This window comes from Synchiropus splendidus, chromosome 13, assembly GCF_027744825.2.
Source record: "Synchiropus splendidus isolate RoL2022-P1 chromosome 13, RoL_Sspl_1.0, whole genome shotgun sequence".
In the NCBI taxonomy this organism is placed as follows: Eukaryota; Metazoa; Chordata; class Actinopteri; order Syngnathiformes; family Callionymidae; genus Synchiropus; species Synchiropus splendidus.
The window spans coordinates 1657913-1685399 of NC_071346.1; the positions used below are offsets into that span (position 1 = coordinate 1657913).

The 27487-nt window shown below is 48.5% G+C and overlaps 2 protein-coding genes across 9 annotated transcripts in view; both read right to left on the reverse strand.

Moving 5' to 3' along the window:
* Nucleotides 1-949: 949 nt before the first annotated feature.
* neurod6b (neuronal differentiation 6b) lies at nucleotides 950-5088 on the reverse strand. Its single transcript, XM_053882232.1, has 2 exons — nucleotides 5002-5088; nucleotides 950-3391 (listed from the first exon to the last, which is right to left on the reverse strand). The coding sequence occupies exon 2, from the start codon at nucleotides 3384-3386 to the stop codon at nucleotides 2415-2417; it is 972 nt and encodes a 323-aa protein (XP_053738207.1). The 5' UTR covers nucleotides 3387-3391; nucleotides 5002-5088; the 3' UTR covers nucleotides 950-2414.
* Nucleotides 5089-17673: 12585 nt separating this feature from the next.
* Nucleotides 17674-27487, reverse strand: part of pde1cb (phosphodiesterase 1C, calmodulin-dependent b) — an 86706-nt gene continuing 76892 nt past the window's right edge. For 2 of the 8 annotated variants that reach the window (XM_053882257.1, XM_053882264.1), the window contains 6 exons: nucleotides 26360-26483; nucleotides 25002-25083; nucleotides 24422-24542; nucleotides 22788-22963; nucleotides 22498-22728; nucleotides 17675-21740 (listed from right to left, as the gene is read on the reverse strand). In XM_053882257.1, the coding sequence (XP_053738232.1) occupies nucleotides 21649-21740; nucleotides 22498-22728; nucleotides 22788-22963; nucleotides 24422-24542; nucleotides 25002-25083; nucleotides 26360-26483 (826 nt within the window). In that variant the 3' untranslated portion in view covers nucleotides 17675-21648. Of the gene's footprint in view, nucleotides 21741-22497; nucleotides 22729-22787; nucleotides 22964-24421; nucleotides 24543-25001; nucleotides 25084-26359; nucleotides 26484-27487 lie in introns of all 8 variants that reach the window. The other 6 variants (XM_053882260.1, XM_053882258.1, XM_053882262.1 and 3 more) reach the window with 6 other exon arrangements.

The window sequence follows — 27487 nt, forward strand, 5'->3', positions numbered from 1 at the left end:
TCGAAACATGACAGCAGGATGTCGACGTGAACACGTCGAATTAAAGTTGGTCATTCAGAATTGTTTTGAAGATGAAGGGAATAAATGAGCAACAAAGTTGTGTGCTCCATAGTTGTTGCGGGTACCTTGTTTATCCTACTTTGTGGGCAGCAGTTCTTGATCCTTGTGAGGACCGTATGGCATTGTGGGGACATTTGCTGGCCGCCACGAGGTTAAGCCTCAATTTGAGGATGAAGACTTCAAAATAACTGGGTCATGGTTCAGGTGAGTCATGTGTTTTGGATGGTTAGGTTCAGGGTGAGAGGCTGGGGAAAGGGAGATGGCCTCATAATGTCCCCACAAGGATAGAAAAACAGACGTGTGAGAGAGGGTGTGTGTGAGCCGACATATATTTATGCTAAAAAAAGTGAAGCCGTCTGTAAGTCATGTAAAAAATACATAGTGTGTTGTGTGTAAATAATATAATTCACAATTCGATTATTTAAAAAAAAAGCGAAGTAAAAGTCGTCTTAAATGCTTCACCAGCAGCAAGAAAAATATTGAAATATACTAAGGTTAATCATAAACAGGAATTTCGATGAAGAAAATAAAGAAATGAATAGAGCACACGTCGTTCTGGAAAGAGTGCGACCGCGAGGAGGAGAGGAGCAGATTGAATCAGAGACGCGAGTCCGCTGGGAGAGGCGCGAAGTCTGGCTGCCCTCCAACACTCCGAGGGCATTTTCATCTGACATCAAATCAACTTCAATTAAATTAAAGTTCATTCTCACTCCCACGTGCGACCAAGACTTTCAAAGTAAGAGCTCCCCCACCGCTCAACATAACTGGATTCAGGTCATTATATCTGGCCGAAAATGAATTTCAAAAATAAAACGACGCTGAATTTGGCGTTATTTTTTTTTAATATTTATTTTTATAATAAGTGATCAAGTTTCCAAACATCGTCACACACATAAGGAGAAACATAATGTCACGAGTGTGTCGATCCAAAACGAGGGAGTGCGCGCGTGAAGTTCCAAAACTCCACGAGAGAATCACGATCACAACATTTCTGGGCAGGAACACGTCACAAGTGCGTCACAGTCGCAGCAGCAACGGGAGGGAAATGAAATGAAGAAGATGAACCGTCCCGAAATTTGCATAACGACATTCGTCTCTGATTTAAGGCAGTTTTTTTAACGATTCCCCCAAAAATCAGGTCAATTTCAAATATGCACAAATAAATAAACACTGAAAGAATTGCACCGTAATTCTTATAATACAGTATCCACATTCAAATAAATACAATTTACATTCACTTCACTATTTACTGCAAATACAGATGATCGTCTTCGTTGCGATCCTCAATTCAGGAGAGAAAAAGATGGAGGACAGGGAACTTTTGTTTTTGTCTGCGATGATTGCATGGCTGCCTTGCATAGCTCAATTATTGCTCTACAATGATTTGTTTTTGCTCCGCTTGTTGGTAAAATCACCGGGAAAAAATATATAAATATGAATATTTGAGGGTACAGAGCAACGCAGTGGAGCCATGGAGACTTCATGAAGTGAATGTGTAGAGTTTCAGGAAATAAAAACCGCGTGGTTTTCAACATTTCAACATTTCATTCGTTAAAATTGTTCATTTTCATAATATTTCGCGTCGAACATCTTGTCAAACTTAAGCCCACGAGGGAGCAAATTCACACGTTATAACGTCATGAATTAAAGGGTGCTCTTCAACAGATATTTGTCTCTATGAAAGCTGAGAGAAACAATAACTGTTCAAACGTGTGAGGATGACTGCGCCTATTTTCATACTGTGACATTTCTCAAAAATAAGGGACGGAAAGCGGATGGGTTTGTGGTTATTTTCGCCATCAAAATATGATCATGTAAACCAGTAGATAAATAAGATTTCATATAAAATAGTTAATCAGCAATTCGTCACATAAATATAGAAATATGGCTGAAACAAATGCATGAATGAATCGTAATCATAAATAAATATATGTAGTGATACATTTTAAAGTTAGCATTATTTAAAAAACAAATGTGATCAAATCGTGCTGCAACCAAAGAAACAAAACACAAACACGGTGAAATAAATAAGAATCATTAACAGGCTGCAACTCGAAATGATACAGATTAAACTCAGAGTTTAGATATGAACTTTTTATGTTGAAATAGTAATGTCAACGCAACGGACGCAGTGTTTTCATTGTGGTTCTGTTCTATTCTGTATCTCTGTGGCTGATTTATTCAGAACAAAGCTGAAAAACAAATAATAAGACAAAAGAAATTCGTCAGTAGAATCCGACACAACATGCGAACACTCAAAAGAGGAACACACGAGTGGTTTTTAATTGTGCAGTTTCGGCGCGTTTCTCGTCCATTCTTGACACAAAATGGCGTCGAGCGTAACTTTCTCATGGTCAGTTGTGGAAGGAGCCGTTCACTTCCCCTTGTGCCGGGAAGTTCTGGCTCCGGACGTGCAGGTCGTAGGGGAAGCGGGCCTCCGGCGAGACTCGGTACATGGAGTTGTGCGTCAGCGCCGTGCGTCCAGGAGCGTAGCGCATGCCATAGTGGCCGCTCTTGGAGAACTCGGGCGTCTCCTCGTGTTTGAGGGAGAAAATCCCGTTGAAGTTCATGGGCGGACTCAGCTGGCTGTCAAAGTGCGGGCTTCCGGCCTCCGGGGACGCGTTCTCGTAGTAGTGCTCGTACGCGCCGCCGTAAGGGAAGTGGCGGAAAGGTTTGGCGCCGCTGTCGCTGCTGCTGCTGTGAGCCGCGGGGGGGTTCAGATCCGACCCCGGGTACGGGTACATGGCGTCGTAGGGGGCGCGGCCGGCGAACATCACGTCCCCGTTGTGGTCGGTCAGGAAGTTCCGCGCGTTGAGCTGCAAACATCCGGCCACCAGGTTGGTGGTGGGCTGCGATAATCCCTTGCACAGAGTCTGGACGAAGGCCAGCAGGTCCGGTCTCTTGCCGGCGCTCAGGGTCTCCGACAGAGCCCAGATGTAGTTCTTCGCCAGCCGCAAGGTCTCGATCTTGGACAGCTTCTGCGTTTTGGAGTAGCAGGGAACCACCTTGCGCAGACTCTCCAGCGCCGCGTTCAGGCCGTGCATCCTGCTGCGCTCCCGGGCGTTCGCCTCCTGGCGCCGCAGCCGGGCCCGGTCCATCTGCTCCTTCCCGGGCTTCTTTTTCCGCGGGCCCCGCTTCTTCGTCAGGCCGTTCTCGTCCGGCTCGTCCTCGCGCTCGTCCTCCTCGCGCTCGGAGAGGTCGTCCACCTCGGCCTGCCGCATGTCGGCGCGCTCCTCCAGGCGCTCCGCTAAACTCTCACGGGCATAATTGGCACCGAACCGGCCTTCGCACATCATATGAGCTTCGTCGAACGGCAGCGTCAACATGTTTTCTGCAAAAACAACATTCAAAACGGAACATTTTAATGAGAGCCGGCAGCAGATTGGCTGGAAACACAGGCGCAGACGCAGGCTTCGTTCGGGGCCCGAGCGCAGACGGAGAAAGCCGAACGCCCGCCCAGGTTAACTGGCACCGACGCGTCTATCCGAACTAACTGGCTACGATATAATCAGCAGTTAACTGTTTTCATCTTAAAATAAATAAAAAAAATAATCATTCCCTCACTGTCATTTACAGAGCAAACCAACTTTCCAAATAGAGGGTTTATCAGAACCACACTTCAGTCATTGACCCGCGTCTATAAATGTAAAAAAAAAAGATGGATATTGTGCCACATTTGACACCGATTCAACTTACTACCAGACAGACCTTGAACCTTGCACCGCTGGTTACCTACTATAATGCTGTTCATCTGCCGGAAATAGTGGAGAGAGAAGGTTTGAATGAAACAAAGTTTAGTGGCCTTTCGTTTGCTTTTAAAACAGATGCAGAGTCACATATGTGGCAGAGCGCTCTGTTAGAAGATCTCTCAGACTTGAACCACATGCTAATACGAAGAGCTGTGGAGAAAAGTTGATGTCGGTGTGGTCATAATTGTCACGACTGGACTAGACCAGCCGCTCCTCTCTGGAGACATGAGTGAGGAGTTTGAGTGACAGCCCCACTTGCAAGGCCCTGCTCAGACGTTCTGTTCCGTAACATCACAGTCTGACTAGTCAGGCTGTTTTGAGCATCTGAGCTGTCCACCACTCCATCCAACCACTTGGAACCTTCTGAACACCTAATGCTCCTGAACCCTTCAAAGTTGTGTCTTAAGGAATCGACGTGATGTCTTTCTTCCTGTAGCATCATCTCCTCACTGAGTTTCTGTTACTGACCTCACTTGTACTGATGGTGCTTCTAGTTATGACCTGAGCTGAGATGATGCGAGCAGCTGGATGGACTGATCCAAATCAGTGACCTGTCACTCTTGAGCTGAAGGTTTGTTTTCTCCACCCATTACAGTGGAGTAGAAGCTCAACATTTCAACGTGAAACCAAGCATCTGCAGAGTAGTGAAGGTTGACCTCCCATCAGGCGAGGAAACACCGACCTTCTCTTGCTCTCCTTTCTCTCCCAAACAAGCCGACTGGACGTGAGAACTCAACATACACTTCATCAGTATTTCCATCTGTGTGATTCTGGAACCCCAACTCACTTTCAAAACACTTGTTGATGTCCCTCCAAATAGCTATATAACACAAATTTGATTCATCCACGTTGTGCAGCCGTGAATCACCAACATGAAAAACATTTCAGCTTAAACAAGCCTTTTGATCAATAATGAACGGACTTTGTTTTCAATATTATAGATTTTACACGACTGTATACTCTGAAACAAGTTGTTTCATGTGGGGTGTCGTGCAGGGCTCTGTTAGCGGCCGACGGGACGGGACGCTCCCGGAGGCCGTGACCTCCACCTCTCGGTGTCTCCCTCGCACCATCGCCGTGAAGCTTTAGAAAGGTGGACTCCGACTGGAGTGTGACTCTCTCATGCCGCGGTTGTTAGCGTCAAGCTAATTAGCGGCATTAAATTCAAGAAGGTAATTTAAATGATACTTACCAGCGATTAGCAAGTTTGGAGCATGTTCCCAATTATCTCCCGTGAATTCCCGCAGCAGCTCCTTCTCTCGCGCACACCAAGTGAATGACGGCTGCGAACCCGCGCTCCCGCTTCTTCCCTCCTCCCTGGCTCCCTCTCTCCCTCTCTCTCTCCTCCGCTCTCTCTTTGAGGAGTGACACCCATGCCAGCAGCGGGTACCCGTGCCATCTGCCGCTGACGTCTTGTGGCAGCCCGGACCACGTGATCCGGCTCCCGTGGGAGCCCCGTGCACAGTGATCATCTGGCAGCTCCTGTAATGGGCACCGGGAGGCCCACGTTTACCGTCAGAAACACAGAGCGGAGCGGGATAACAACTAATAACCACGTCTCCGCTTGTAGGGAGAGGTGAACCCCTGCTTTTCTCGGGGAGCGGAGGGGAGTTTGCAAACATTCTCGCCAGGTGACTCAAGGTGTGGGTTCCTTCTCATTGCTAACATATGATTAAGGTAAATGGGGGGGAGGGAGGGAGGGTGCCTCCATCATGAGCGCCATAAATGGTGTCAGGGGTGGTATTTTAAAATCCTGCTTTTCTCTCCTGAGAACGACAAGACTAGTAAATGCCTTCGTAACTCCACTGACAGTTCGACAGGCCCATCGAAAATGGCCATGTCTTGCATGACCAGTCATTCAAGTCTTGTGATAGATAGAAGGATGATGGACGGATCATAGATAGATGTTAGAAGCTCAATTGACTTGACAGTTAATACAGGCGTCCAACACGTCGTAATGTTTTGGCCCACCGATACAGGTGGGCCAAAACATTACGACCACCAACAACAATATCGATCATCCATCTGTTAATGTGTTGCTTGTGGAGTCACCTTCTACACCAGGAAACTACAGATGGACGCAAAGACACTGCAGCAGGAGTGGGGTCTAAAAAAATGTTTCACCACAATGGTGCGATATCGAAACCCATTAAGCTTACTGAACACAGTTTGATGAACCACTGCTTGTTTTCTGCGAGGCTGTTGCATGAAGGATGGAACCATGACTGATGATAGTGATGGATAGATGGATGATAGATAGGAAGCTAGATAGAAAGAAAGATAGATGGAGGATAGATAGACAGGTAGATGGACAGACAGAACAGGTAGAGAGACAGAAAGAGATGGATGATGGATAGATAGACAGACAGACAGACAGACAGACAGACAGACAGATAGATAGACAGATGGACAGATGGAACAGGTAGAGAGATAGAAAGAGATGGATGATGGACAGATAGATGATAGATAGACAGACAGACAGATAGATAGAAGGACAGATAGACAGATAGATAGATGGATAGATAGATAGAAAGAAAGATAGATGAATAGATGGAGGATAGATAGACAGGTAGATGGACAGACAGAACAGGTAGAGAGATAGAAAGAGATGGATGATGGATAGATAGACAGACAGACAGACAGGCAGACAGACAGACAGACAGACAGACAGACGATAGATAGATAGATAGAAGGACAGATAGATAGACAGATAGATAGATGGATAGATAGGTAGAAAGATAGATGATGGATGGAAGGATGGCTGAATAGATGGATGGACAGATGGACAATGATAGATGATAGATAGATGGGTGGATTTTAGATGATGGAAAGACAGGTAGATGATAGATAGATGGATGATGGATGGATAAATGGCTGTATAGATAGATAGATAGATAGATCGATTGATGGATAAATGGATGGATGGAAGGGTAGATGATAGATAGATGGATAATAGATGGATGGTGGAAGGGTAGACGATAGATAGATGGATAATAGATGGATGGATGGAAGGACAGATGATGATAGACAGATGGATGATTGGAAGGACAGATGGATGGATAGACGGATGGATGGATGGATAGACAGATGGATGGAAGGATAGATGGATGGATAGACAGATGGATGGAAGGATAGATGGATGGATAGACAGATGGATGATGGAAGGATAGATGATGGATAGACAGATGGATGGATGGAAGGACAGATGGATGGATAGACGGATGGATGGAAGGATAGATGGATGGATAGACAGATGGATTGATGGAAGGACAGATGGATGGATGGAAGGATAGATGATGGATAGACAGATGGATGGATGGAAGGACAGATGGATGGATATGCTACAGCACTAAAATGCACACTGGCACAAGACAACTGCTGGAAGCCTCTGAGTCGGGGTGAATGTAGACGTTACTCTGACACAGCTCCTGGTGCAGTGTGCACCCACAGGCCAATAAATCAAATCATTACAGGCAGAAAAGCGTCTCTTGAAGACACTGGAATGGGACGTTGGTGGTAAATAACACAAGATCTTTGTGCCGTCACCGAAGAAGAGAAGCACAAATCACTAGAATGGCCAGTGCCTTCCCCCTGTTGAGTACATAAAATAAATCCACACCTTCACGCGCCTCTTGTTGTGAACATGCCAGCGGAGGCGCGGCGCGGCGCGGCGGCTCCTCAGGAGCGCAGACATGAAGTGCCCCCCGCGGAAAAGGCCCGGTGGCACGCTGCCAGATCCACACCGGGGCACAGCTGGCACTCGACATGGGTATGTGCTCTCCTCAGTTATGCGGAACACACACACACACACACACACACACACACACAGACATTAGCATGCATGCGAATGACCTTGTTGTGAGGAGAATCAATTACAGCGACTTATCAATCTCCCTGTATTGGACGTCAGAAGACCATCGATCAGCGGGAAGAGGTCGCGCTCCGAGGCTCCAGCGGGAGTCAGAGCGCAGCCCTCACAGGCAGCGCGAGGACGCGGGCCGCAGGAAGCGCCACTGCAGCGTTCTGGTCCGGCGAGCAGCAACACACACTCAGATGAGTCAAAGTCCCGCCTCAGACTAATCAGTTGACTGCACTAATTGCAAATGCAAATATGCAAATTTATATTAATTAATGACTCCACTAATTAGTTCTCTTGTCTTTTCAGGTAATAAATCATGGTGTGGTTGAGAGGGAGAGACGGAGAGCGAGCGCTCTTTTGTCTGACTGGGGATCTGGGTCGGGACGCCGCGCCGAGGCCACTGGAAAAAAAGCCCGCTTTCTCACCTGCTGAATTATTTCACTTTGTCTTGCACGTGTCAAACTCGCAGGTCTCACAAACGGCAGAGGTTGGTGGATCTGGCTGACAGTTCCTGGCTGTCAGCTCTTTTAATTATCACATTATCAGCTTTTATGGGCGCGGTGGATGGTGCAGCGCCGCAAATGAAGGCGCCGGCGGTCGCACGCTGAGTCGCAGGCCTTTCTTCATCCACGTCAGCACTTCCAGCCACTTTGTGTCTGCATGAGTGCGGGCGGAAGTGGAGCCGGAGACGGTGGTGGTGGGATAATAAAGCCTTGTTCCGTCCAAAAAAAACTCCCCTCGCAGCAGGTTTTTAGACTCGTGTGTCCCGCGAAGCTGACGAACATGAATAAATTACAAAGTCGTCTTTTTTTTTTTTTTACTTTTTAATGAGGCTTTCATTAGGAATGCGCAAGTTTTCTCCAAGTAACTTTCAAATGTCTGGCAAACAACAGATTGGTGAAGTGAGCTGATCACAGCTTCATCTTTGTTTTTATCAGCGCGCTCGCTACCCGAGGCCCAGGTGGAGAAGAAGAGACAAGCGCTCCTCGCTCCTCTGAGACCCTCGCCCGGAGGATTGCTCACCAGTGGCCTCCAACCTCAGGGCTTCCAGCCAGGTGAGAAGCTATCGCTCCAGCAACTCCTGTCGACACTGCTCTGAACGTGTGAAGCGCCCTCACAACTCAAGCAAGTGATCACACCACTGCTCAGCTGTCAGTCACTATACCGAAGGCCTCCAACATGAACCGAACCACTTTTCATTCAATATACTGGATGCAAGTCCCACGTTTTAAAGAAGATGCAATTCCACACTGGTGAGAACCAGGGACGGGCGACATGAACAAAATAAGCTATCACGATAAATGGTGTCATTTCCGTGATAACAATGATTCTCAGTATAAATCCATGTTCCTTCTCCTCCATGTGTTGGACACTACAGTCTCTCTTCAAACCGTTATATGATGAAACTTACTGCTCTGCCAGCTTTATTTAGGGCTTCAATGGAGCCGTCTGTCTGCTGTGTCTTATGTTTCTGAACAGTTGACTTGAACTATGGAGCAGTCTGGACACATTTCCTAGATGCTGCTGAAGAAACATTAGAAATCAGGTGAAGAAATGATCATGGAGTCAGATTCTATTCTCCAGATAATTATTGTGTTGTATGATGAAAAACCTTCTCACAATTCTCTCTCCTAAAATGCTTGTTTTCCATGGCGTTATTGAAGATTTCACTCATACTTTAGCGCTTTGGTTGATGGTCCCTAAGTGATGGCGGCTCGTAGCATTAGCGCTGCCTGTGAGAGTGTGTCCGCGATCAGTGGACCCAATGGGGATGCGGAAGAGGACGCCGCCTATTCTCACCAGCGCAGCGGGAGACCTGCATGTGTTGATGTGAACCAAGGCAGAGGAGCGCATCAGAGAACCTATGAGCACCACTCCATCTCATCAAAGAAACAGGGATCCAGAGACTCAGAGTCGACTAGTGTCATGATCAAAGGTTCCCTGGATTCAAAATCACTTTCAAACTACCATGGTGAAACAAAGTCCACCACACTTTCCACAGCGTCACACGCCGGTGAGCTGGAGAGCGCGGCGCCGTCACCGTCTCCTCATGTTCACGTGTGCAGGTCCAATGCAGCGAGTGAGCCGCGGGTTTATCACATTTATCATGAGATGCAGAATTGTCATGTTGGAGATTTGGCGGTATATCGTGGAGGATAAGTCATTGCCCATCCCTAGTGTGGACTAAACACGACGCGATGTTCAAAGCAGGAAGTCGGAGGAAACTAGCACACGGGGGTCGACAGAAAGAAAGATAATCCTTTCTGACCTGGTGACTTAAGGCCTCCGACAACGCCGATTCTGTTTGGTTTTGGAGTTTGATGTTGTCATGAACATTTAACTCTGTGCTGCTCCCCCCGGTGGATATAATGGTGAGCAGCAACATAAAAAGAAAGTATGGTGGCATATGATCAGTGAGGGTAACATGTGAAAGGACAGTAAGGCAGCATGAGTGGAGCTTTCAACTGACTTTCCTGATACAGGACTGCACTCCATTTCACACTGACTTCAGACAGGGACACCAGTGTGACAGCCCCCGCCCTCCGTCTTGAGATGACACAGAAAAAACAATGACCTTTCATCACCTATTTGTAGAGGAGCGTGTATGTGGGGTTAAAGACATTTGAATGGCATTGAAGTTTTGTGTGAGTGTCACACCTGATTGGTGCGACAGAGAATTGAGGATGTGACGGTGAGCGCTGACTCACATGAGGCTCCATCAGATGGAAACAGAAACTACTACCACAATGATTTGGTGGTGTTGTGTGCTACCATGAGACTTCAGCGAGAGGTTTTCCATCCACAACACACTCACAGAGACAAACCTCAGGCCTCCACCGACGTGCGGGTTGGATTTACTCTGAAAAACACTCAGTGATGAGTGTAAAGACTCGGTCTCTCCTGCAGGCGCAGCGACTCCTTCTACCACCACGCTCTCTAGTGACATCTACAGGAGCGTGGCAGCGATGACATCAGTCCGACAATGGCATCTATCTTCACGATTAATACCTGCGCTTGGAGGCAGTGGATCTGAGCGTTGCTGCAGAGTGTGGGACTGATAACCAGAGGCCAGGTCCTGGACTGGAGTCCTCCAGCTGTGCTGTTCTACCCAATTAGAAACTCCATATGTTGCTGCACTCAGCTGGAGAGTGGCCACACCTCCCACACAAACACACACAAGCTGCGTCTGTCTGCGCGTCTATAGCCTTGTTTTCCAATATTCCAGCACAAACACGGAGGCAGAAGGGACATTCCTGCATTTGCATCCCAGATTTCACCACCTGAATATTTGTTTATATTTCAATACCCACACGCATAAACAATTGACTCCGACAGTGGCTTTGATAGGACACACTCAGGTATTTAGGTGGGCGGCATAGATGTGCTAATAGCATTAAAATATGGGAATATGAATAATGGATATGTTTTTGAAAATGTATAATGTAAAGATGTCGCTGGTGTTTTTCAGTCGACGATGGGAAGCCGGCGTGAAACGTTGCTGGAGGCACCCGTTTCTTTTTCAAAGCACAATCTGTTCACACACGTTCAAAGTGCCGGCGACAATCTGTTGTGGTGGAATACGACACTTCCACCGCCCGAAAGTGATATGATAAATAAAAATGTGTCAGATTTCAGATTCAAATAAGAGTGACATCTTTAGTTTTAGGAGGGAATGGAGCCGCTCACCTTCTGTAGCCCAAACATTAGGACGATGAAGGTAAAGTTGGACTTCATCCACAGGACTTTTTCATGGCAGACACGATGCGGAGATGATTGACAGCGCTACAAGATGGTTTTCTCACCTAATCGACACGTCGGGTGTTGATATCTTCCTCGCGTCACTCCGTCATCTGTCCTCGTGGTGCCGTCACCTCGCTGTGCTGGAAGCCCGGCACGCTCCTGAAATAAACACGGAGGGGAGACGGATTCCATTGTTGAAGCATCTGTTGTCTTCTGTTGGAATACTTTCCCTCTCCAACACGTCAAGCTCGGAGACACTTCCACCGCACCCTTTCAGCTTGAAACTCATGTATTAATAACTGGAGTTCATTCATTAAAGTTGCAAGTGGTAATTACAGAGTAATTACAGTACTTTTTCAGGTTGTTTTCACTTTCCTAAATGATTTCCCAAAAGAATTCAGTGTTTGTTTCCACCCAAAAAACAGTGAAGAGAGAGCATTTTGACATCACAGGAAAAGAAGTCTAATGTCACCAACAACTCAGCAGCGACAACAAAAACAAGCTGAGGATGGACCAAGACGAGCAGTTTGCTTTCTTTGGTTGGAAACACAGCCGTTATTTCGAGTTTATCTGTGGCTAAGACTAGAATTTGACTACGTGAGTGCAACACCAGGATAAGGGGGTTGGGGGGAGACCAACATACATCGTAAATAAGCCACTGTAAACAAATAAACAGACAAAGATGGCGCCGCCCTCTCCAGAATCAACGCTAGGTTTCCGAGATTTCTGCGCCATGTTTTGAATTCAACTGACCCTAAACCACACGTAAACTATTTGTCCACAGCATCAGACACTATTTCAATGTGAAGCATATTCTCCATCCCTGAAGCCAAATAAAGAGGACTTTCTGCTGCCAAGACCTCATGCAGTGGTCTGAAGAAAACAAAGCAGTACTGATGTACCTTGATAAACCACAAGGGTTTGACACCGAACCTCCTTCAATTCAGCTTATTTTGACGCCAAAACATGAGCTCCAGATCAAATGGGAGAATTTTAAAGCAACAGAGGGTCGACAAATTCCCCCAGTTTTCAGGAATGAAGAAATCGGCCACATGCACTGATCGACCATCAGCTTGAAGCCACACGAATGTAACATAGCTTTTGAACACTCCTTGATGTTTCATTTGAATGGAAGGAGGGCACGTGTGGAGGCAGGCTCTCACCCCTGCACCAGCTCTCCCCCTTGTTAAACGCCGTCGTAACGTCGCCAGGAATATCTCAACACAACACCGTGCCATCTGCGTTCAACTGGTTTGGAGAGGATGCACGGCACAAGGTGGCAGTGCTACGGTGGTTTGAGCTTGAAGGGTTTCTGAATCCAAAGATGGTGAAGGTGATGTTTGCCATCCTGACTTGTCCAGTTCCATATGTAATGGCAGCAGTGACCTTGTTTCAAGCCATGAATCGACATGCAGACGTGCTCCAATCCGGAGGAAGGTGCCAACCATCGCAGAGACGATGGAACTCCACCACACTCTCTGAGCCCAGATTTTCTTCAGACCATTGTTCCACATTGCCCCCAGTGGGAGGAGGTGTGGGGGAGCTGTGGATGGCTGGCGGGGGGTACAGTTGGCAGACGGGACAAGATCACCTGACAGTCATCCAGAGAGGAAGCACTTGGCTGCCAAGCAGAACTGGCACCTTCCTCTTCGGGGGTCGGCCCCCAGTCAAGATGAGGGAAGCTTGGCTCTTTAAGAGTTGGGCCAATTCCCAGACACACTTGCAGTCTTTGATTCTGGGATGGTGATCAGTCGGACTAAACAGACCTCTGAGCTCGCTCCAGTACGGTCTCTTATCAGACGGCTTGATCCTCCTCGCAGAGGTCACGCGTAGCCGGGGCGCAGCAACATTTGGGCTTTGGTGTCTGCATCCCGAGAGGTGAGGGACATGCGACATCCCTGTCGCTGATCATCTGAGCTGGAAACTGGAAATCCCGAGCGCCGGTTCTCAGCGCCGGCAGGGTTCCAGCCCGCAGAACAGCTACTTCTGCGGCTAACAAGTCAATATTTGTAAGTCAGATTATATTTCCGGATGGAGCTCCAGCAACAGTTGGTCACCAAAGTGCTCCAGCGCAGCTTCTAATGAAGAAACTGGAAGAATCCCTTTTTTCTTTCCCCATTTATGGCTGACAATAGCAGCCACACCTCCCGCCGACTCTGCCGTAGCCCTGGATGCTCTTCAGTTCAAGCACACGTAGATGTTCACACAGACATCTCCTTCCAGTCCAAGTGTGCTTCTAGTTCTTGGTCAGGTCTCCACAAAACCTTAGCATGTTTGAGGGGAAACTGTTTGGGCTCACACTTGAAGCCGAGACTACAGTGTCTTGCTAATGGCTACAACTGAAAATCTATATTTGGAGAATGGAAGTATGTGGTTTAACTGACCATTATTCCGAATAACATCAGGTGACCATGTGTTGCCACGTTGACTGTGACGGGTATTTCAAACTTTGCAGAGTCAAGTAAGGCATAACAAGTCGCACACGAATTTAAGAAGAATTCAAAGCTAAATTCGCCTACCTTTACCTGTAGTTTCAAAACAGAAGAACAGACTCAGGACATAATGATCACATGTTTTCTTTCAAAGTTCCCTCTAAATCAGCAAACATTTGAAGGTTTTGAAGGAGCTGAGCACTTTCCGCCAGAAGTCCCATCGAGGTCATTGCGATGAGCAATGTTTCCAAAGCTAAAAAGGTGAGCTAAAAGAATCATATTGGCGGGTCTGCGTTCTTCTTGCAGACCTGCGTTAGGGTCAAGTTTGTGGGGTGATGGATGAGGGGGCCGGGGAAAGGCATCACGCCTGCATTTGCGCTGTGTTACATGTTTTGTTTTGCTATTGTGTCTGGTACCGGGCCCCCGCTGTAGCCAGATGGCTCGTCTCAAGGGGCTCATCTCCATTAAGAAATTATTTATCGCTGTGGTAAAGCAATGCGACTATAACAAATGCCCAGCATGGATGATGCATGTTCTGCCTGGAGGTGCGTCAGGTCGTGAGGAACCTGGACCTGTATCAGGAGCATCTCACAATCCTTCAGTCACATGTGAACCTGAGAGCGCACAGAGGTCCGGGTGCGACCGCGGAGGGGGCAGATCAGTGAGAGCGGCTCGGTGGAGGCAGCGGATGAAGGGACAGATTCACTACACAGTCGGCCTGAGGTCTGAGCAGGAGGTGGGGAGGAGCACAAGCAATCTCCGGGGCACAAACTGCATCCACCAATGCAAAGAAGCAGTCGGGCCCCTGTCATACAGTACATGTCCCCCCCCCCCAGCCCCCCGACTCAATCTGGACTGGAAGCACGCGGCCCGTGTAAATGAGCTGTTTGAGACAAGACGGATTCTCTCCAAACACCACCGACTGGAATCAACTGGAAAAAGTCAATTCGCTCGCGAGCAGATTGACTGTTCGGCAGACTGAGGTCCAAAAACAAAAGCTGTGTAAATCATCGGCGACGCCAAATGTTGAGGGGGAAAAAAAAAACACAACAATTTTTAGCCGCCTCATCAGATCACTCATCGGCGCCAGAGAAGCATTAAAAGCTCTTTAAAATACTGTGGATGGCGTTTGGTAACCCACCGAACCCCCCCCACCCCCCGCCCTGGCAGTGCTCTTTTATGGCGAGGAACCTAATACAAGATTTCTGTTCTAGTGCAAACACAGTGGCCATGGGCACCAAGGAACAGCTGCCGTGTAATTGAATTAACATTCGCCTTCTGCTTCTGCACTGCTGAGGACTCGCACACGTCCCTCCACCAGCTCCATCAACCTGCCCATGAATATGCAACGCTGCCGCTGATAAATAGGTGGTGTGATGTTGGAGGAGCCGCCCTGACGGCCGATCAAGGGCTGCATCCCCTCGATCTGCAGGAATGACACCGAATACATCAAGTGAGTCGATCGGTCCTCGGAGGCCTCCGCAGCCTGGCCGCGGCTGCAAGGCGGACAGGGACACCTGCTGGCCGATGGAGCACACTGCACCTCCCGCTCCGTCCTCAGCAGAACATCCGTTAACAAATCTCACAAATGAAGGTGAATATGTCTCTTTAAATCCGCACATTTATCGGTTTAGACGTATTCAAAGAGTGTAGCTTCGTGATCCGGTTTAACAGGACCAGGACCAGGGCCAAAATGACCACATAATTTAGTTTGAAACAAATAAAACTTCACTAGACTTGAGTCTCTGCATCCTGAGTTCAGTTCAGTTTGGTCCCGGTCTTGTTCAACTCTTTCTTGGGCCCTCGAAGTCTCGGCCATGGTCCTGCTCCCTTCCAATGGCTGCAGAAATCCTCTGACTATTCCCTCTGCAGATGGATTACGGACTTCCTGACCAGCCGGAGTCAGCGTGTGTCCGACACTCGGACCCTTAACATCGGGTCTCCTCAGGGCTGTGTTCTCTCTCCATGGCTCTTCTCTCTGTACACCAACTGCTGCACCTCCAACCAGTCCGTGAAGCTGATCAAGTTTGCGGATGACACCACCGTCGTCTGGCTCATCTCAGATGGAGATGAGTCGGCTTACAGGAGGGAGGTGGACCGGCTGGTGTCCTGGTGCAGCCACAGCAACCTGGCGCTCAACGCCCAGAAGACAGTGGAGATGATCATGGACTTCAGGAGAGTCACAGCTCCTCCGTCCCCTCTCATGTTGGCTGGTTCGCCCATTCCCACTGTGGACTCCTCCTGCTTCCTGGGAACCACCATCACTGAGGACCTCAAATGGGAGCTGACCATTAGGTCCCTCATCAGGAAGGTCCAGCAGAGAATGTTCTTCCTGAGGCAGCTACGGAAACTACGACTGCCAACGAAGTTGCTGGTGGACTTCTACACAGCCATCATCCATTCCATCCTCACCTCCACCATCACCGTGTGGTACAGACGGCAGCGCATCATGTGTTCTGCTGAGAAGGTGATGGGTTGCAGCCTGCCACCTCTTCAGGACCTGTATGTCTCCAGGACCCAGAGACGTGCAGGTGGGATCAGAGCCTTCGACCCTTCTCACCCTGGACATGGACTGTTTCTCCCTCTTCCCTCTGGCAGGAGGCTACGGTCCATCCAGACCAGAACCTCCCGTCACAGCTTCTTCCGCCAGACTGTTGACTTTGTGAACAGCCTTTGTTGTTTATTTATTATTTTTCTGTCAGCACTTTATTCCAAAACACCTTCCTAGTTGGTGGGCTCCCCGCTGACCATGGCAATAAATCTGATTCTGATTCTGAAGGTTGTGGTTCAGCCAGTCAGTGGACACGAACCCCTTCTACTTGCACTACTTTACAGATGACTACTATTGTTACTGATGTTGAAGTAAGGGGTGACACGAAGCGAACCACCATAAAAACCCACCGCATCATGGCACTTGTCCAAGGTCGCTTGGAGGTTCTTCAGCCACGTCTGAAATAAACAAAAGGTCAATCAGACGGGACATTTAGAGACCTGACTGTATTGTAGTAATAATAAAAGTTACAGATGTGCGCTAGCGTTTCATTTCCAAGTAAAAAAAGCTAACGGAAGGTGATGTATCGAGTGGAGCAGTTAGCTTAGCAACCAGGCTACATTCACCCGGGAGGTCATGGTGCTCACCTGGAAGACAGGTTTATGTTCATACTCGTGGTTCTTTCTCCCCCAATTCAGCTCCTTACACCGTTGTGTTTGGTGACTGTTCGCTTTTTAGCAACTGCTTTGGAGTCAGAGATCGTCTATTGGACAGATGCGCACACTGTCAGCTTCTTTTGACAAATGGCCTGCAATGATAGCGTTTGATCGCGTTCTCTAAACCAGGAGTCATTGAACTTTCTGATCTCAGGGGCCACCTTTCCCAGAACAACTGGACCCGGGGCCCATTCAGTAGAATTGATTCATGACTCTTGATTTCATTTGTGATCAATGTCCACATTTAATCTACCGGTACTCACACGAAAACAATGGCAAACTTTGTGAAATGACATGAAACCGTGCGATCACTGCCAAGATATTTATTTGTCATGGACAAGTCCAACCAGCAGCAGAACCAGGTGCAAGTCATATTCATCAAATTTATATATACAAAAAAATACACCTGATGCAAACTGTTGAGAAATTCAGAAAAACTGAATAACATTCCGAATAAAATACATATAATAAAACCATGTCTGAATATCATATAATAAAAATATTTTATTTAAACTGCAAAGAAGATACTGTTTTAGTCAATAAAAGTATTGCCATAAAATTTTCAAAACTGCTCCAACAGGGACTTACATGAACAGTGTTTCCTCTTGAGGGCGTCATCACTTTCTTCATCATTGTTTCCTTTCAAGAACTTCTCCATAGTTGGTCACAGATTTGCAGCTGTCAAGTCAATTCAGTGACTCACTACTGCCACCATACGTGAGCATCTCACGGCTGAAACGTGTAAAACAAAAAACCTTTTAGCGGCCCTCGAGGAGGCGTTCGTAGCCCAACTATCACTTCCGGGGACACGGTTTAATGACCAGCAAGTGAAGACGAAAACATGTCATTTTATCGTTTTCAAATGAATCGGTCAGTAAATAAATCCTCCGATGCATGAACCCAAAACCCAGCTGACCTATTGACCCACAGAGGAGCCTGAGAACCTACTTGGGAAGAAAGAAGACAGAAACGTGATCTGAGCCCTTTAAGTTCAAATTTATTGATTCGCCTGTGCAGTCACATAGCATGGTGGCACACACGGCCGCTCGGCCGGCATGGAGTCGTGACACGCACAAACACACATGCACGATCATGCACTCGCACGCACACACTTCCCTCATCATCCATTCAGTCCGGATGCAGTCGAATGTCAGGATCCTGACGGCGGAATGAAAATTTGATCTCAATGTTTTGTTAGCTTGTCAGTGAAAATGAGAACTTTGTTGGCGAGACCATCGTGACATTCTACTGCATCGCTTCCTGCCTCACATGCACGCACGCACACTCCACACGTCCACACTCAACGGAGCAGGTCACAGTGAAGAGATCAGAAGTATTTTCCAGCGCACCAACACTCACACATCCATCTGACAGCACGTTACAGTTCGGCGTACACAGACTAAACAGGGAAGTAAAAGCAACATACAAACAACAAATGAGCAGTTTCATAGTTGCACCATGTCAAGAAGTGATCGCTAGTGTGTGGTTCAACTGCAGCGTGTGAAGACTGAGCAGACTATACAAGTGTTTTGGTCCCTAACACGTTCATCTGTAGCGAGAACCAGGCGTCAGGGTTGTGGCTGCTCTACCTGTCAAGCTAACCTGCAAAGAAAACCTTAAAAAAAAAGACAATCACCGAGTAGAAAATGATAGAAACGGGGAGAAAAGAATCACTAAGCAGCACGGAATTACAGTTTAAAGTACGACAACATCACAAAGAGACGAAGGTTTCTGTCACGAAAGTCAAGTGTGTTGGTGGAGGAAGATGCTGGGTGAGTCTTTTGACATCACAAAGGTTCCTACAGGTGAGAGACGTGGAGAGAGGCACACTGAAGCCAGCAGACTCGCAACCGCCGGCCAGATCAGGTAGAAAGTCGCACGGACCCATCTCTGCGCGACGCCTTTGTTTGTCATAGAAAAGTGGCTTTGTAAGAAAAAGAAAGGCTGAGAAAATCATACTTCTATTCATTTAGTAAAATATCATCTCACATTTTCTCCTCTAGTCCGCAGCATTTGCAGTCGCTGTGATGGTTTTAAAGAGGCCATAGAAGTGACTCAACGGCGTGTTTAAAAACTCTGAAGGGATTTTTTTTATTTTAGTAGGAAGGCCAGATTCCAGTCACACAGACACACACACACACACACACACACACACAGGTCTGTTCCCCAGCCTCTCCCCCTGAACCTCACCATCCTAAACACATGACGTCTCAGGACTCTGAACCAGACTGGAACCCAGTTGGAATGAACTACTTTTACTGCGGTTTTAACCCTCTAAACCTTGTGAGGACCGGCCAAAATGTCAAGACTTGCTACTCACAAGTCTGGCAAAACACACGCACACTTTGGTTGAACTAACTAGTGGGGACCTCTCCTGGCCATCACCCTTTCCCCAGCCTCTCCCTCTAAACCTAACCCTCCAAAACACACGGCTCACCTGAGCCAGGACTCGGAACCAAAGTGAAAGCCAGTTACCTTGTGGGGCCCGACTAACACACACAGAGACAAAGGCACAATAAAACACAACCCACATTCCTAATTCCCCCTCTCTCTTCAGACACGTTTACAGGTGTGTTGTTCTATGACCCCTTTAAAACGCCCGTCATCACGAGCCTGGCGTTGGCACCACGAGTCCCGGACAAACGTCTAACTGGTCCGGAGAGGGAGCAAGAAGCGCGGGGGGTCACGGTAATACTGTCGAACGCTCCTCCCCTGGCACACCCAGACCCAAAGCAGAAGCCGCGCGTCCTATTTACATATGCACAGAGTCAATATTCACAAAGGTGCGACGGACGTTCAGAACCAAGAAGCAGAGACAGACTCGGCCGCCGGGGAAGCTAACAGGCTAACACGAGCACGCGGCCGCCGAGAAGCCCGACCACACATGAGCGCGGTCTTCTGGGACGACGACATCTTTGCTACGGCTGAAACAGAAGAAGGCATCCAGAGCAAAGACATGTGACCACTGCAGGACCAACGGGGACCTTACAAAAAGATATAGCACGAGACCTCCACGCGGGAGCCTTGTGATTGGTGGACATTCTCCGCCGTCAGTATCTTACATATGTCCAAACCTGCAGTAGAAATCTTCACTATGTACAACAACATCAGGCAGTGAGGAACACACGACGCTTCGGGTCGCGGCCAAAGATGGAGGACTCGCCCCCGGAGAAGATCCATGTTGAGCTCTCTGGAGGCCGACCCCCGGCCACAAGTCTCTGAGGTCAGACCTGGAAAAACAGTAGCCTGGGATCAGGTCTCTGGATGTGCTGCTACAAGTTGGTCCGAATTGACCCAGACTCCGGACGAGGCTAAGAGGAGCAGAGGAGCCGCCCAACATGGACCTCAGGGGCGTCCGACACCTTGAGCCACGACCGAGGTAAAACTGCGAAGAAAGCACGAGGAATCATAGAAGATTATCTTAGTAAAGTGAAGACTGTTTAAGGAGAATTGCTGCTAAACAAAAGCTCGACTGGAGCTCTCCTCGTGCCGGTCCATCTTCTCCTCCCAGACTGGATAAATAAAAGCAGAGCAGCCGACGAAGGCACCTCTTCATCCTCACCTGTGCTGAGGTAAATTTAGATAATCTTCTATGTCGCGAAAAAGTGTTAATGCACATGGGTAGAGTTCTGCACACACAAGGAAAAGTCGAGCGAAGGAGGAGGGAGTGGTGTGTCTTGGTTGTCCGGCAGAGGGCGACAGAGTCCAACTGAAGGCGCTTCCCTCCGCGTGCGCCCAAGTGGACGAGCGGCGTCCTTATTCCATCCTCACCTCTGGTTTTCAGGGAGAAAAGATGGAATATGTCAGAGCACTCATCACTGTTATAACCATATGTTTTATGTTTCTTTTTTATTTTCCAACAGAGATTATCGCTCACTGTTGTCCTTTATTCTGGCTGCATTATTTTTTTCTGCCCTGTTTTTCACTGGAGGTGGATCTGCCTTCCAACCTCGCCTCTGTTTGGCTCTCAGTAGCTGAACTTCACATCCATCAGAGACTCCCTCCCAACTTCTCCAAACTCCCCTTCCTTCTCATGGCTCTTCAGAGTCACCAGGTCGCGCTGATTCCCAGTGTAGATGCACCAAATAAATGTGACCTTTCCGACGTTCCTTCTCCAGAATTCGCCGTCTCCTGTCTGTACAATGTCACGACGGTTTGAATAAAGCCAGCGCTGGATGCATAGCAGTTGGTCAACAGAAGCTCAGACATAATGCTCACGTGAGACTTCAGACGTTCATGTGAAACAAATTCATTAGTTCTATTCAACTGTCACATCGGAACCTCGTTTTGCTGGATCAACGTAAGCCTGACTGAGTCGTATTAATGAGGACCGAGCTGCGGACAGGTCGGACGACACGGGCCGAGGGCCGACCCCTGTGGCACACCACTTCTGACGCGTTTATATCTGTTCGGAGGACCACTCCCGTCAGACCTTCATTTGGATGACTGCTGTATATGGAGAGCAAATCCAAACATGTCACGAGCCTGTCAAGCATCTCATGAATCCATTTGCTTTGACGTCCTTGTTTCTCCGCGGCAGGTGGATCCGGAAATAGAACTTGGATGACAACTTCATTATCATCTGCTCGTCTCAACTTAATTACGAGCGGAGGAGAAACTTCCACTCACCGTCAGGCGCCGTCTTCGGGTTCTCTGCACAGTCCGGAGACTCGGTTTCTTCAGACAACTCTCCTGGAAAGAGGTCATGAGAGCGGAGTTATGATCCGGAGCCAGACGATTTACAGCAGCGGGAGGCCGCAGCCGCCACATTTCACACAGTAATGTGCCTGAGATGGGAGCCACATTCATTCTGAAACTGCTGCGCCGCTGCAACTTGGACCTCAAACGTGCCAGACTACCTGGAAGCACAATTCATGACTCGCTCCGCCAAAGAAAAGCTTCATCACCGACTCAGTCGAGCAGGCCACTGTGACACGGCATTCACAGCTCTGCTCTGAGATCAGACCTCGGACCTGAGCTGTAGCTTGACCCCGGAGTGAGACACTGGGACCTGAACTGGGTCCAGTCCTGTGTCACTCCCAAGACAAGACTGGCTCTCCGTCTCCAGACTAGACTCAGGAGCATGTTTTCTGGGACCATTTCATTAGCTTTAACCCTTTCCCCAGCCTCTCCCACTCAACCTAACCATTGTGAACCTGGGCTCTGAACCAAACTGGAACCCAGTTACAATGAACCACTTTTACTGAGGTTTTCACCCTTTCAACCTTGTGAGGACAGGCCCAAATGTCCTGGTACTCACAAGTACCTGGAGACTGGAAGCCAGTCTTCATCTTAAAACTGAGGCTGGGAGAAAGTTTCCAAGGTCTGGTTCACTGGTTCCTTCAGACTGGACCAACTGACATCGGACCAAGCCTCACTCCTCACTCGCTGTTGCGGCTCTCCCACTCAGTCACCAAACACAGACATGAAGTCCTGTGGGGCTACGAACCGTTCTGCAGCGGCGCGCTGCTGAGCGCGCTGGTTCCAGGCGGCACTTCCTGCTCTGTTTCTTCTGTGTTTCTGTCAGCTGACCCGCTGACGTCCTCGGAGTCAGCCACTTGCTCCTCCTGCTTCTCCTCCTCTTCTGGCTCTTTCGACTCCTCACGGACCTCCTTGGACTCCATGGAGTCCTCCTGCTGGGCTCGTTCCTCCGCCTCCCTTTTGGCTCTCTCCTCAGCTTCTGAGGTGAGCGAACAAATCAGCTCATGCGCGGACGCAGTATTCACCAGTGAAACACACCTTTAGACGCCTGAGACTTCCACCGCTCCTTGTTCTGGTAAACTTCTTCGTTCCACAAGGCCTTGAAGTTCTTCATGTCCACCGTGAGAAGAGAGCTGTGCCCGGAGGAGCAGCTGTCGGAGGCCGTGCTCTTCACACTGTGTCTCTTGGTTTCGTCCGAGCTAATGCTGTTCAGGCTGCACACAGACAGGACAAGCAGTGAGCAACCATCTCTGTTCAGGGACCAGGAGCAGGAACTAGGACGTCAGTCCTGCAGCGGCGAGAACGAGAGCGTTTCATGGTTTTAAACTGCCTCTCTCATCAAAGGTTCTGGCTGCTGCTGAGAGTCTGATTCAGCGTTTGAGTCTTCAGACTGGGCGGAGCTTCTGACCAGATGGGAGGTTTTCTGGGTGATGTTGGATCAGCGAATGATGAACTGACTGTGAAGCAGTTCAGACTCCACCTCCTGTGAGAGGGGCTCTAAGAACTAAACTAGGTTCCAGGAGCTGAAAGGTTCCTGCTGAGCAGAAGCGGCTGGTGATTCTGCAGCAGGTGGAGAAGAGCAACGCCACCCAACGTCAGGTGAACAGAACCGACCACCTGCAGGTGCCTGTCTCCGCCGTGTCTTCCTGCGATGGCTAAATGAGCGCGACACAAAAGGGCACCGGAGGCTTGAGTGACTGTCGATTGCTTTGTGAGTCAAAAAACAGTCAATTTCATATTTGGACCTGAGGTGACAGCGGATTAGAAAAAAGCAATTAAAACCCTCCTCTGGGTGACGACGATGCGACATTAATGGTGAGAACTCCTCCCCAACTCCTCAGCTATTTAGCTTGCCAGTCATTAAAACTATGTTTCACTCTGGATCCACAGCATTTTGCTGAAGAGGAAATGTTTGCTTCATGTAAACAATAATGTTGTGTCTTCAGGGTAGAGAAACGACGCTCAACAAAAATTCCTGAAATATATCCATCACGGAAGTCGCTCCAATCTGTTGCGCATAAACTCCACCCAAATAGGACCAATTTTCGCCCTCAATGCAAGGCATGAGCTAATGCTAACAGAATGTAGCTTGGCCTTCTCATGGTAAACCATGAGCTCATGCTCTTGCTAGCTGGTTACTGAGTTTAATGCTGCGTTCCAGCTGTCCTCGTAACTGGCAAATGCCCAGCTCCTACCCCCAAATGACGTCCCCAGAATTCTCTCCGAGTTGGCAATGCAAGATGGCTTCCCTGATCGTAAACCGCACATAGAAGTTTCGTATAAATGAAATACACCGACGGAAACACATTCCAAAAATCCTGCAAGTTAAACGCATTTATCAAGTTGCTGATATTCGGTAAGTGCACACTCAAATCTCCTTAGAAATTGTCAAGAAAAAAAGGTGGTCATAATGTTACGGCTGACTGAGTGTGTGATGATGACGTCAACATCTCTCCTCAGTTGTGCACGTTGTGTTGCACAGGCAGTTGAGGAGCATTTCTGAAATATAAAATGCCAATGTCAAGGCGCTTGGCGCCGCGGGATGAAAGGCGGAGACGTTTGACGTGGCGGACACATGTCAAACGTCAGATCTCACACCTGATGTTTGGAATAAATCATCAGCGAGGGCGCGGAAAGGCTCCAGGATTAACTGCTGCTCAACGGAAGTTTACCTCGAGCGACGGAAGCCGGCGAAGCCGGAATTGGAGGCTTCCTCGATGAGCGGTGTGACGATGCGTTCCATCATGTCCGTCAGCACCGTGAAGGTAGGCACCACGATGAAGTCGATGAAGCCTGGAGGGAAACCAGATGGTCACACCAGCACCTCCATCATCTCTGACCAGCTGGGCCAGTCGTCCAGCAAGAGTGCTGTGTTAACCTTGTTTTCCAACCTTCCTCTAGCCACGGCAGCCGGGGTCTCACCACCACAGGAACCTGGGCCAAAGCACTTGTGCTTGAAGTCCGATACAAAAGCCCTATTCATTGGTGAAAAACTGTAGCTACTATTTCAACCTTCTGGTGATGGGCACCTGACACTGTCCCGGCTGATGGTCACCACCTGTATGCATAACCCCCGCGCTCCCAACAAGTCACATGACCATTTTCCTCTCAGGCTTTCTCAGGGTCAGACGGAGCCATCGGTGGTGAGGAGTCATGACCAGGAGAGGCGACAGCACAAGCCGCAGGCTCGCTCTCTTTCAACATCCCAACAACACTCCTGATGTGTGGACAAACACGGCCGCTCCCACTCACCGATCTGAGATTGCGCCACCATTGTGGATTTCCTGTCACACAGCGGCGAGAACGGCAGCCCGAGCTCTGCTTCTTTGTCCCCCTGGAAAGGAATCGGCTCTCAGTCAACATTGCACTTGCAGAAAATATAGAGCGGCGCCGCGGGCCACTCATAAACAGGAGCGGCGTGCGCGCGGCCTTCGATCAACGTTTGGCCGTGGCCCCGAGTGCTTTGCTCCCGCAAATGTGTTCCATTCTCTCCTCATGTTTGACACAAACACAGCAGATATGCAGTCAGGAGGCGAGCGCCGTTCTGAGGAGCTATTTATCGAGGGCCGGCGTCCCCGGAGAGCCGGCTCCCTGATAGCAGCTGCAACAACAACCCACCTGACAATGAGAACAATGTGGCTTAATTATGGCAGGGACGACAGCAGCGGGGCGTCGGTTAATGGAGCGCCGCTATTGTTGACATTTAGACGTGAGACAGTGGCGAGCAGTTGGGTGAGCGGAGCATGAACGCACCGTCAGTCAATAATCTCATTATAGTCGGGAGGTTGGACCGGTCCAAGTGACGGTAAGTGTGGCCCGTCAAGGTCAAGAGGAGCGGCACACGGAGACGCCAGGCCTCAGCAGGAGATGCCACTCTCAGAACTGTCACCTCAGTTGTGGTAAGATGAATGGGTGGGTCTGATACAGTAGATGTACAATATTTCTCACGCCACAAATAAATAAATTACCCTGGAAGTAAAAAATATATTTATCTATTACTTTCAGCGGCATGGTCACATATATATGTTTTATTTTTATTTTATTATTACAGTTAATTGAAATATTTATTACTTTCAGGGTTCGGGTGACATGCAAAATGAAAAAAATAGATGTTATTTTTTATTTATGTACAACACATTTCATATAAATAATATGATCATACATTTATATGTAATATATATATGTGTATTTTATTTTATTTTATTTTTTAACTTTTGGTGTATTTTAAGTGCAAAAATGCTGACATAAAAAGAAAGAAAAATATTGGAGAATGATTTGCTGGAACTTCACAGGAATAATAATATATTTTTGAATGTAAATACATTTATAAACTATGATGGGGAGAGGAATGCAGCTAACAAAGAAGTAAAGTGAGAGCGAAAAATCTGAATTTGTCCAGAAGAACATTAAAATGATTCAAACAAATTAAAGATTGTCTCTCCACAGTTCTTTTAAAAAGGTGTGAAAACGGGGTGGTGCTTGATTTGGGGCCTGAGGTGAGCGTCCCTGAGACCCTGATCAGGACTCTCCTGTTGGCTGCAGATGTGAGGCTCATCCCTCCCAGGCTCTTTGACTCTCAGAAATGATGGGCCTCACCGTGGCTGACTCACCTGTCTGAAGAACTCCTCCAGCAGCGAGGTGGTCCAGCGGTGGTGCAGGTCCCAGCTCTTGGCCGGGTGGCTGATGTCGGCAGTGTGCAGCAGCAGAGACAGAGCTTTGGGCTTGTCGATGCTACTGGGGACAGGAGGACAGATGCTGGTGTTAAACACGAGCTGAGCATCTCCAGAACTGATGTGACCTAACCAGAGATGAGGCACAACGTGAAAGGACCTTACAGCCCAAACACAAAACCGAGGAGGGACATGGACAAAGAGGAACTTGAAAGAGACACTCGGGGCAGGAAAAGTCATTCAGCAGAGCAACAAAAGTGTCTGAGGCAATTTCTCTGCAGAAAAGAGCTGCCAGAGGAATAAAGGCGGCGAGAAGGTGCAGCATGGGATTCAGCAGGAGTGTGTCGCCAAAGCTGCCCGGCTGTGCGAGGAATAGAAATCAAGTGTTCCGCACTTCCAGCTGAAATCAATGGAAACACACCGAGGAAGGAAATGATTGGAAAAATGAGCACACGTCTGAGTGGAGCCAGCCACGGGAAACCTCCATCAGTCGCTGCTCTCAGATCACACCAGGTTACAGTGGGAGGGAGCTGAAGTAAACAACATATTCTGAAGGTTTGAGGCTGCACAGACGGGACTGGCTCTTATTCAAGCAGCAGCAATGCAGCCACTTCTGATGGTGAGGAGCCGCTCCAGCCATCGTGTTCAGGCGGATCAATTTTGTGGACGAGACCGCCACGTCCACTGATGATGTCATGGAGTGAGTGAGCTCTTCTCTCATCTGAACTTGTCAGATCTGCATGAGGAACCAGAGCTGGGCCTGTGACAGGCCTCACTCTGAGGTGTCAGCAGGTGGAGATGCTTCAGAGCCCTAGCCCCTCCCCTCCAGAGCCAGCTCCCTGATGCATCCACCTCAGTTTCTGAGCTTCTCCTGGACGACCCTCACAGCAAAGGTCATCGAACTTTCCGCAGGTCTGCAGAGAGTGAGCACTGAGCTCTGCCACAGAAGGTCAAGCAGAGGTGAGAAGGCCCGGCTCCTGTTCCCCTCCACTCTGCCGGCAGTAGAAGTGCTCTCCACTTCAAATCTCCAGTTATTAAGCCTCCTGCAGACGGAGTTCTCAAGTCGAC

What these genes read in the sequence shown, in the direction of transcription:
- neurod6b (XM_053882232.1), bottom strand. Translation starts at nt 3,386, where the DNA reads ATGTTGACGCTGCCGTTCGACGAAGCTCATATGATGTGCGAAGGCCGG.